The sequence below is a fragment of the Diadema antillarum genome, unplaced genomic scaffold (genome assembly GCF_040938485.1).
Source record: "Diadema antillarum isolate AM-2024a unplaced genomic scaffold, OU_Dant_1.0 scf00000018, whole genome shotgun sequence".
NCBI lineage: Eukaryota > Metazoa > Echinodermata > Echinoidea > Diadematoida > Diadematidae > Diadema > Diadema antillarum.
The window spans coordinates 2500240-2513003 of record NW_027270907.1 but is presented as its reverse complement, the minus strand read 5'-3'; the positions used below and the strand labels follow the sequence as shown (position 1 = coordinate 2513003).

The window sequence follows — 12764 nt, the reverse complement described above, 5'->3', positions numbered from 1 at the left end:
TCATCAGTTCCCCAAATACCTGCACTCTGACATTTTAATCATTCATCCAATTGAACCTAGTTCTAGGAAAGTGAACATTCAGCACATTTGTGTCAAACCTGTCATTTTAATATTTTGCCAATTGTGTGAAAGTGTCATCACACATTGTCAAGACATTGTACTATAGACCTATTAGTAGAACCATGCATTATGGCGGAGGCATATCTTATTCTGAATTGGTTGATTCCAGTACTTGATTTTCCTCGGGCTCAGATGACACCATGTACACTTTGTTTGACAGATAGCATATCTATTTTTTCACTATGCCAAGGTGCATTTTGATAGTAAAACTTTGTTTTAGGGGAAAATATGTTGAGAAAATTGAAAAATATTTGCATGATTTATTATGCAAATGAGATGCATATTTTATTTCAATACTTTAAGTTGGTTCTTTATCACACTAGGAATCGTGAACCGGTCTTGATTCAATGAAAACTATCATCAGATTTATGATTCAGATCCCTATTGCGGCAATGCGTTGTAGAATCTAGAATCCTGCCAGTTATGTATCCTCTTGTAATTTGCGTCTAGATATTTGCATAAGTGTATAATTCATTTCTTTTGAATTTATTGAATTCTTTTGAATTGATTTATTTTGATTCGACTTTGGCGACACCAAATACTTTTGGTTTGCCCGATAACTTGTTAAAATGATTAAAAACAGAAGTGAACACGTTCTATAGGTATATATGCACGTGTATAGTATACTATACATGTGCATATATGCGGTAATGCATTGCTGTATCAGCGGCAACTCCTAATTTGCATATTTCACTTCTTAATTTGCATATATAAGTAAAAGTTATGAACAATTGATGACCTAGCTATTGTCTTTGCACCTTAATTTCTGAAATTATTACTATTTCTGCATGTCTAGGGAGATTTTATGAAAATTAGAACATCGAAACACCTTAAAAAGCAATGAATTGGCGGCCATTTTGTTTATGCAAATTAGATGCTCTTAGACTAAAAATTCCGCTTGGGAACCGGAATTTTTGGATTCAGCGTACTTGAATTATACAAAATAGACCGGTTCCCAACTTTTACTAAAAAATGCCTCTAACAGTCACATTTTCCCCAAATCCCACTAGACTACCAGAGTCGTTCTCTCACTTCAGAACGTTGGCGCAAGTCGATTTTTGCACTCTCGCAAATAATGCATCATGTTCATCCAAGTGTGAACACATACCACACCAAAATGATACCAAAAAAAAAAAAAAGAAAACAAAAAAATCGGGATAAAACCTCCTTTCCGACCATGTATGATAAATCGTTTCTTCTTATGGTTGTTGTTGTTGTTGTTTTTTAAGAATAAATGGCAATTTTCTGAGTACAAACTTTTTTTTTTACTCACACTGTTCATCATCACGAAACTAGTGACTTCTTTTCGAGCGCATCATGCCTTCTGACTAGTTTCACATAACTAATAAAATGTCCAATACCTTTGTGAATCAGCGCAGTCCACAAAATGAGCATTAGAGACTCGAGATTAGTTGGCCTACTCTAATAGAATATGTTATTGAACATGATTAAGTTGATACAGAAAAACAGGTAAAATATATCAGCTAAGTTGGAGACAGTCTCTAAATATGAATTCTGACTTTTTTGTCAAATCCATACATGACGCCATCGCTACATAAAATGACAACTAGTGAAATCACAGGAATGAAACAATAATAAGAAAAATAAGATAATTGCATGAAAAATTGCGTGAAAATTGCATGAAGTTTTTTTTTTTTTAAAGAAAAGTGCATGCCATTTCATGTACCCGTATACTGACCCAGTGAGGGTTATGTTTTCCCGCCAAATTTCATCAGATTTGAATGGAATTAAAGAGAAGGCGTTGAAATTCAAGCGATTTTCGTCAATACTCTGCTCTCATGATGGCTCAGTCAAGTTCGTTTCGGAGTCATTCCTTTTAGATTAAATTTCATTCAACTATTAAGAGAGAGAAATTCATTCAATTTAACAACGCAAAGTTTGCATTCAATTTCGCGCCGGCTAGGCAGACGTTCAATTTCGTTCCAAGTACCAATTTCAATTTCATTTATAGGCACACAACTTCGCCTTTAAAATTTCGAATTCAATCAACATATAAACAAGCTCTATTTTATGGGACTCAAACAACATCTACACACGTAAAATTCCCATTTTCTACTTTAAAGAGGAAATCCACCCCAGACGTATAGATAGACTTCAAAAGAAAGGAAAAATTATTCCCTATATACAGAACGACACGAAAATAACAAAAATCAGGCACACGTCAGGTGAGAAATAAGGAAGAAATGAATTTTGGATATGACATTTTGAATTTTCGGAAAACATTTCTTGGTCATTTCAGTCCTTATATGAATATTCAAATGTGCGAGTTGATGATTTCTTATCATATACCCTCACAAATTTCTAATGTATGTATTTGTTTGGTTTTGTTTGTTTGTTTGATGCATTTTCTTCAACATAATTTTATATCCATGAATTAGAATTCTTTTCAGTAATACCTTAAAAACATCAGCACAGATTACAATGTAGTATACATGATTCAAAGGAGAAAAGATAAATTTATAGGCCTACATTGACTCCATGCCCAGAATATATTGCATTACCATACAAATTTGCAAATAATCATACCTGGGAAATTATGCAGAAGAAAGAATGCCACTGTGAGCGGATGCTTGAACACGTGGCAGCCGAATAAACCTATCTACGTATACATTATTAGTTTAGCAGAATGGAGAAAAAAATCTGAATGTGATAATAATAATGCATTAAGTTTTCATATTCCAGTGCATAGATACTATATGTAGGTATATGGTGAATTATATGATTATGATGAAAAGGTATGAGAAGAATAATGTGATCATGAAGATGATGGAGATAAAATGAAAAGGTATAGGCATAGAAACATTGTACATATTTACTGTTTACTGTAATTCTAAATCTACTTCTCAGTTCAAACTGATCAAAACAAAACAAAAATCAAAGTTCACAGATTGTAGTCTGACAGTAACATAATTTCCAGTCTTGCCTTAATAAAAAAACTTTAAAAAAATCTTGAGAAAAATATAACGTTATCTATGAAATTCGATAAATTTGTATTTTTAGCTAATATAAGTAAAGCATCCGTTCCCATACCAAGACAGTGGCGGATCCAGGCGGGGCGCACGGACGCGGGGCCCCCTCAAATTAAAGAAAGGGGGGGGGGGGGGGGGTGCGCTCCCTTTGTTAAAAGGCGCCCCCTCTTTACGGAATGCCTGGATCCGCCCCTGCAAGAATGGGTTATGAGAGTTAACATTTATTCTTTTTTATTTTGGGTGGTAATAAGGCAAGTTTTATACTTATGCTGCTGAAATATGAGATTTTTGTTATTTCTGTATTCGAAATGAATAAGAAATTGTGAGAGTATGACATCATCAACTTGCTGATTTGAATATTCATATGTACTGGTCAAGAAAAGATTTCTGTATTCGATGAATAAAAAATTGTGAGAGCATGACATCATCAACTTGCTGATTTGAATATTCATACGAACTGGTCAAGAAATGATTTCCGAAAAAAAATTAATTTCAAAATGTCATAACATAGTCTATCTTCTTTTTCTTATCTGATTTTTTTTTTGTCATTTTTGTATCGTTTTGTATATAGGGAATACTCTTCACTTTCTTTTGAAGTTCATTTACTTTTGGGGTGAAAAAGATAATGTGATTAATAGGTCTATACATATAATTTCATTTACATTTCAAAGTTTCATTTAATATAATTTCACTAATATCTTATGTATTTCTCTTCTTTCTGTTTCTTCCAGTTTCACTTTATTCATCATCAACAACATGGATACATTTCTCAAATTTTTACACGCCCAGATCCATATTTACATTATCTCTTTGGCATGCTTGGTGAATTATCACCTTCCTCGTCTCTATGTGTACATTACGTTACTTGATCGAGCCGTATAGACCTGTCCCCCCCCCCCCCCCCCCACCATGAGTGTATCAACAGTATATAAGCCTACTAATTTGCTGGTTGTCAAATGCTTCAGCTATATTACAGTTCTGTCCATATTCAAGCTATATGCATGATTATCAAGCAGACGCAAAAGTCGTTATAAATGAACTCATATGCATGCATACGTACATATGAAAGTTGTTGCATGTATGCATATAAAAGTTGTTGTTTTGGATAACGGTTTGTGAAAGGAACTAACAATTTCAGTATAAGTCAAAGACATCATACATTAATCTTGCATTATTTGTTCAAACAGAATGAAATGGGTTACTACTTAGAACATAAGCATGACAGTAACGATAAGCACTGCCCAAAATGCTGTGAGTGCCTTTTCATGAATTTGAATTCCTTAACGTTCATCAATACATGGCGGTGCTGATGCGAATTTGAATGCGTTTCGCGTGCAGTTTTAATTTGAACTCACTTTTTTTACACATGCATGAGAAAAAAAAACATGAAATAGAATGCTGAAGCAATCAAATTGAATGAAATAGCTAGCACTCAAATGTTGATTTCGATAATCATTCACATTCGCTTGAACTTGAATGATCGCATTACTACATCAAATCAAATGCAAATCTGATGAATGGGCTGGAAAACCTATTCCTCTGTCTTCTGAAAGAGACAAATTAAGAGGTCTTTGATCACAGTTCCGCTTTGCGCATGAGAAGGAAAAGGTGATTTGTGGAATCAGGCATGTTATTAAGCATCCATGAAATATAATGATTATTTACGTATTCCTTATAAATTAAGGTTGCTAGCACATCCCCTGACAGCAAGCCCGGACGGTATTTGGCAGCAATGTTAGAAAATGGTTGTTAATGTATTCAACACAAAACAATAAAATTGACGGACCTTTCTGGTCAGCCGATCTATATGGGCAAGTTTATTGGGAAAAAAAAACCCCAAAACGAATGAAGTGCCTACCCAACTGAGAAAAAAACCCCACCAGAAATGTCATTTGTACCAATGTGCACATGAGCTGATTGCGAACTGGCTTATCATACTTAAGAAGCAAAAAATTGTGGAGAACTAACTCAAAAACATTGAAAGACAGCCCCCGGTCTAAAAAAAAAAAAAAAAAAAAAAAAAAAAAAAAAAAAAAAAAAAAAAAAAAAAAAAAAAAAAAATCAAACTTCAAATTTCAAACGATCTCTTCCCCGTCTCTACGTCTCTACCCATCAAAAATCAATTTCAATTAGGGTTACAACATTGTGTCTGGCTACCATGTTGACGTCCAGGAGGCGGGGCTCTACCACCTCCCTGATACAACGATGGTATCCATGTGTGCACGGCAATCACCGGCACAAGAGCGCCGACTGTGTCTCATCCACTTCTCATGGGGTCTGACTACAAATACTAGGAAAAAATATATTTTTTGCACATTAATTCTAACATCAATACTTTTACATATATAGTTCGTATTAATTGGCTAAAGCAATTACTTCTTGTTTTTTATGAAAACACGAGAATGAAGTAAGTTTAATTCTATGATGCTCACGTTGCTCCCCTATCAATTGTATGGTACATGCCGTGCCATTGTCTAGTCTTGTAACCATAACGACACCCTTGTTGATATACCTCCACGCGCCGCCGGTATGCATGTGTGTGGGCCCATACATGCCACACGTTACGTACAGACAGATACCAATTATACACAACGTACATTACGTCGGATGATTACAGCCAGATAGTTGTGTAGATGGAACTGGTTTCCGCGGTTTCCGTTAATATTTGTGCCTGGTTATCCTTCAAGTGAAAAGGATAAGAAACCTGACTTTTCTTCAGCTCAAGTCACTGAAATAGTCTTATATTCTCAAGATGCCGCGTGAATTATTTGATGTCCAACGACAAAATTTCTGGACTGAATCCATCCACAAGGAGGCTTACACCCGCCTGGCATGGCACGAGAAATACAGCAAGGAGTTTGCCAGGGAGTCCCGCGAAGGCGGACAGGCGGCTATCGCTCGAAAGAAGCGCCCGGACATGGTTCCCAAAGTAAAGCTGATTCCTGTGCAGGCACTAAAAACCAAGAAGGCACCAGCAAAGACTGACGTGTCAAAGGCCCAGGAAGAATCTAAGCAGAAATTTGCAGAGCTGGCTGGAAAAAATCCTGATGCTCTTCTTGTGGAGATGAGACCCGCCACTCCGAAGGTGCGTGCACAATTGTATGAAGGATTTAGCAAGGAAGGCACTGGACGCTATGCCTATCTGCAGATTCGGAAGCTGAAGAAACCAGAGTGCAAATACGAAGTTCCACTTACCAGCTCCTGGGAATATGGTTGGAGACTAGATGACGTTGTGAAGGAATTCAAGGCCCCCTCATTTGGGCGTTCTCGCATTGTCAAGGACTCTTTCTATCGCACCAATGGCATATTCTAGATTGAGATACATACAAGAATGTCAGTTCTTGAAACTTCTCTTGCTGCAGTCATGCTGTGCATGAAGAGGGCAAAATCACTGTTGATGTCAGGCCTGGAGCCTGTCAAACCACTAACTTTAATGTAGAACATGCCTAACGGTTAACACATTTAAAGATGTGGTGAGGTCAAGATGGTTGGACTTGTCTAAATCAGTCCACAGAAGTGTTACTGTAAAAAGAGAATGATCAATTACAATATTATGCAAATAACTGATAACTTCCAGCTCCTGTCAAGCATGGATAGCCTTTCGCAGCATGATGATTTTATTGGACAATGGTGGTGTTTTAGCAAGAAATATAAAGTAGTGCAAGTTATCATTTCGAATGTGAATATATTTCAAACTCCTGATTTTCTCAAACTTAAACCGCTGCTCTCTACTTTTGCTTTTGTGGGGTACTTCCAAGAGACATCGATTTTACAGCCCTTTTTAGAAAACAAACGAACTGGCTCCTGCAATCCAGCTAGTAGACTATTAAAGTGTAATGTGAATTCAATTGTTTCCCTTTTTGTATTTAGATTTCAGGTGTATATTTGTCTAAATTAGATGGAGCTGTAGTGTTTTTGAACTATTTTGTATATGTCATATTCACAGACTCTAACCCGAAGCACCTTCTGATCTGGAGATTCTCCCGCCTGAAACCCCTAGCAAACGAAAGACTCCAAGTTTATGTGTGCGAAACGCGAAGTTCCTAGGGTTATAGATGCTCTCTGGTGCTATCTAAGGCTTATTTTTGCAACATACGATAGCAATACATGTGAGTAAGAAATCCTTTCCAACAGGAGACATTGAGCCAGGGCGGGAGAAATTAAATCTCAAACGTGAGAACGGGAGATTTTGCAAAAATGGGTTTTCGGCAGGAGATCTCCCATCGAAAACGGGAGAGTTGGAGTCTCTGCATATTCCAGATATCCAGCATCTTAGGAGTCTATCATATTCTTCCATTCATTTATGCATGTACAGTTTTGTAGTTGCCCTGTCTATGCATATTTTTTTCTCATCCGAGGATGAACAAACTATTTCAGTGCTCTCCCACATACACCTACGTACAATACGTCATACATGAGACTAAATAATGAGGTGGTCAAGTGACATTTTTACATTGTTACTTAGCACAGATGTATCATCTTGAAAGTAGACCAAATGTAGGTGTACACAGTACATTGCTATTGTAACAAACACATTTAAAACTAAATTCTTGTTACAACACACAGTAATTTGAATTGAAGTCCCAAAATTATATATGTATGTAAACATCTGATACACTGTACTGTTCAGCTGTAACAACATTTCAATATAATGAAAGAAAACCACCAGTCCTGTATGAGGACTTCCCTATAACAGGAATACACTGTACCAGCAGCTTCATAATCATTTCCTTCATTGTAATTGTGCATTATTGTATTAAAACCATGTCATTTCAGTGGACTATGAACTTGACAGAGAGGAGAGTAAACATACATATAGGCAGACTGCATTAAATTAAAGTGGCGGTATACTGGATTTGTATCATACATTTTAGTATTATTTTAAGAATTGCAAGTCATGAGAGATGCCTAAGCATATCAAATTGTGAGATTGAGAATACAGAATTACCACTTGTTACTGTGTAAGAAGCATTGTTTTACGACCGAGAAATCATGGAGTTTGTGTTATTAAAATGTCATCTTGCACCTCCTACAGTAGACATTTGGTATTTGTGAAGTCATCAACATTTTGTCATCACAGACATTGAACTGGCACATGGTGCTACATCTGTGCAGCAATTAGCATCAATATCCTGATGGCATAATCATCTACAGTGTTGTGTTAAGCCCACCGATATGTATATTATTACATAGAATTTCTACCACAAAGAGCTTGTAATAATAACTTGCACAAGTCAGAAAAAAAAAAGTTATTGTGCTATGTTCTGTCCTTGGAACAAATTAAGGTTGAACAATTGTTTCACACTTGTATAAAGAAATGCGACATTTATTCTGGTTAACGATTGTTACACTTTAATACTCCACATGTTCATGTATTAAAGAAAAAGTGTTGTGCTACATAAGTGTAATTTTGCTGTCATGGTGTTAGCATGATTGAGTTCTTGAATTAATGCAGTATTTCAGGAATAGTGATGGGAAGGTTGAAAGGTTGTACTCTTTGTATATCTACATATATGCATGTGTGTGTGTGTGTGTGTGTGTGTGTGTGTATATGTATATGTGCGTGTGAAGGCAGTGCAAGTGTTACACATGGCCATAATGAATAATGATTCCTTGACATTATTTTCATTTAAGTAAGACATTAAGTACATGTAGATACACTTCATGTTGGAACATCTGGGCCCTTTGCCTATCAAAAAGTTGAGATCAAACAGAAGTCAGAATATCAAAGTCTCAAGATACCCAATTCTGATGGGCTGATAAACTCACTTATGATAACCCGACTTCTGTTTAATCTCAACTTTTATGAAACGTTTCCACTTTTACAATTAGCCTCTACAGTGCCAAGTTAATTGCAGGGAAAGAGAGAGAAAGTGAAGTACTGTAAGTAACCACAGCTGGGTGTGGAACTTTTTCAGGGTTGGCAAGAACAGAGTTACATGTGCAATGAACAGCTAGCATAAAGTGATTGGCAACTTGAGTTTCTTTACAGGATCACCTCCATAATCACGAATGCAAAATTCAGTCAACCACAATAAAATAAATGACACCAGAAACACTAGAATGACAACGTTTGTCTGGATTAATGAAGAAAATCTCTACTTTTAATTTGTATTTCACAAAATGAGAAAACATACAAACACATATCGACTTTCGGACAAAAGAAAACATCCAAAGAAATGAGTCTTTTAAATGAGATGTAAGTGTAAATTTCAAAGGTAGATGATTGTAAATGAGCAATGTTGCACATACATGTAGTATGTCTACCATTCTAGCATCTGGTCAAACTCTTCTATGTAGCATTTGGACACCAAACACAAAAATAGCGAAGCCTTGCCTCTATTCTGTGAATGACATAAAAAGAACAAAATGCAATGTTTGAAAACATGGATTATACAGATGCACTTCCATGCAAATGCAAATTAGAATGGCCTGTTCTTGTAGCACAAAGAATAGTCATAGACCCGGCACTAAAAAGTCACATCTGACTTGGTGGTGTAAATTATAGATCTGTTTGTGCATTTTTATTTTCATCTGACGGGTCAATAAAGCTGCAATGTTTGACTTTAATTTTTGATTCACAATCAACTACAAAAAAAACCCCCCAAAACCAAACAAACATAACAAACATGTATCTCGATCTAAAAATGAACAAAATCATGCTGAGACGATATTTAACAGGTATTCCCTTTATCGATTTTTTAACACTTGACTTCCCCCACAAATTATATTTCCCCAACAGATTAAATACCCCTGAAGCATGCAGCACTGAGGGAAAATAAAAGTCTCAAGGGACTGCCAAATATTATTTTACAATAGATGAGGCAATATCTCTTGTATGATATGGTCCACATAAATACATGTGATTTCATTCTAACCACGTCAGCAGCCAGCCAATTTCTGGAATTATATCACCTGATGTGGCATCACTGCTCAGAATACATTGTATAACAATTTCGACCCTTGCTGCGCAAGTCACATGATTGCATTTTGACTAATCATTGATTAGCATTTAATGCAGACCATCAAAAATGTGATGTGTCATCAAGAGAACCATATAATGTCAGAAAAATAAATTTGGGGGTTTTGGACGGATATTAACTTTTTAGATGATAAGCTTTAAGTTGATATATTATTTGCTCCACTTCATTACAAGGAAAATATTCTTAAAAAGAATTTAAAATGTTAGAAACGGCTCAGGTTATATTGCAAAAGTCAGCTTTACACATATTTTTCTTCCTTTTTATGGTATCAGACTTTATGCTGGAAACGTGATGACACACCACATATATACATGGTAACAACAACAAAGTCAATATTCAGGTCCCACAATTATTATCAATAAAGTTTATGGGGCAAAATTTCCTTCGGTTATAACATAATCTTAATTATGAAAAAGAAAACTATCAGTCTCAAGGATTTCTTTAAAATGGGAGTTGCCTGTGTGTGTATATCTTTAACCAGTTTGTTACTGACTCCAAACAGCCTGTGTAAACTGCTGAAACTACCAAAAAGGGGGGGGGGGGGGGTCCTTGAAAGAGAGGTCTATAGAAAGAGATTATATAACACAGAATGGTATTTGGCTGTACATTTTCCAAATCACATCAAAACAAACGTATAGCAACATAGTTGAAATAATTGTACATATATCCAAAATGTGACAAAAATCAAAATCACAGAACAGTTCCATCTTTGCCATGTTTTGTTTTGGTCTGTTTTCAAAGCTGTTAGTCCATCAAATCTCATAATTAAAGTGTACCAATACCCCGAGTATTATGTTTACTATATTTGTAGAATATACGTGAGACATGCCCTCTGCAAAATATTCAAATTTTCTGTCACTCTGATTTTTATTCATTGCGGTATAAAAGTAACTTTTAAAGAGTATACAAAACAGAAAGGACTTGTAATAGACTAGTCGATTACTTGATTCTTTAAATCAAACGATCACACTATTGATATTTGTTTTTATTATTCGTAAAAATGTACGCATATAGCTAGAATGCGCACAGGCCAGTACTGGCGCTTATGGAGCAGAACTTAAACGCGTGGAGCACAAGTGCCAGATTATTATAGATATATATTTTGATTTATCAAAATATGTATAGGCCTACTTTCAAGAGCTCCAACAGGTGAATTATGGCTGTTTTTTGTGTATCCTAGCTGCACACAAATTTGATTTCTAGGGTATTGGTACATGTTAAGATACTGAAATTCATTTATCGTAAATTCAGTGATTTAGAATTGTATATGACACAGCATATATATAAATCTTTCGTCAAAAATATGAAATTGAAAACAATCACTTACTTCTTCTTATCCATGATTTTGATAGAATGATAATTTAACGTGTAAATGTAAAAGCACACATTACTCATTACTACTCTAACACACACACTCTTTAAGTACTTTGTCTATTAACTTTGAAAGACCATGCCTGCTATAAATATACAAATATTATGGATACCTGCACAACTTAACTAGGACACCAAATAATGGGCGACATTGAAATCATAGTAAAAAACTATACTAATTACAAAATAGCAAATTCTACATTTACGAATATAAGATTTCTGCATTTGATATAAGGTATATACATCCATATTGTGCAAATGATAAAGCAAAGACAATGAAGTGAGATACAGAAAAAGGAGGATTGAAACAGTCATTGGTGATAAATTTACTACAATCCAAATATTTACAGTCTTCGTGATTGCCATGATACTCATGTATCTTGTCTGAATAAGTACACATGTGATTTACATAAAAAATGTGGACGGATGCACAATTTGATTACAATCATATCAAGGTGTCAAGATTTTTTTGGAAAGCATAGTTTTCATATAAAAATGCTGCTATCCAGAGTTTGCGCTAAAAATGTGGAATAGCACAATGTGTTGCGTACACAACAATTTCAGACTTCATAGAATGTTAGAATCACACATATTGATGAGAGTTTCATGATAAAATTCTGGGATTATCACGGTAAAGATCACTTTGCCATAACATGAACAGGATAAAAAAAAAAAGAAAAAAAAAACACTATAATTTTGATTCACTATTTGAAATTGAGAGCAAAAGTACAGTTACAAGTTGGAAACATGTATGAGCAATTTTGGGCAGTAAAGTGATGTGGTGCATACAGACAGACTTATTGGATTTGCACCTTATGCCAAACTCTGATGAATAAACATATAGAGTGACATCTTTCATAAAATCTAAGATCATAGAGAATGCTATCTACAATGTGTTAGTTAACATAATGGAAAATGTCATTCCTTACTGAACTCATACATGTATACTAAATATGTTAATCAGATCATTATATCAAGAAAAAAAGAGAGAGAGAAGAAATACACCAAAGATGACATGTACCATACGGAATTGTAAAATGCAAAAAGACAAGCCCATCGGTAAGTGTCAATAATTTACATGTTTATGTGTGTGACCATGGGAGCATTTCATGAAGCATTTTGTCCGACAAGTTGTCGGACAAATTGGGCTCTCAGCCAATCAAATGCAAGGATTTCAATAGCTTTTAACAGTTTGTCAGAAAAATATCCGACCAAAATGCTTTATGAAATGCCCCCCATGAATCATATGACTGAATGTATTGCAGACTGGAATGGTGAGGCATATGTGATGGTGTTCTAG

General features: G+C 35.3%; 1 protein-coding gene across 1 annotated transcript; it reads left to right on the top strand.

Annotated features, from left to right (window-relative positions):
- Nucleotides 1–5700: 5700 nt before the first annotated feature.
- Nucleotides 5701–8515, top strand: LOC139727668 (protein SPMIP1-like). The gene has a single exon (XM_071638653.1). The coding sequence runs from the start codon at nucleotides 5863–5865 to the stop codon at nucleotides 6421–6423; it is 561 nt and encodes a 186-aa protein (XP_071494754.1). The 5' UTR covers nucleotides 5701–5862; the 3' UTR covers nucleotides 6424–8515.
- Nucleotides 8516–12764: the final 4249 nt, after the last annotated feature.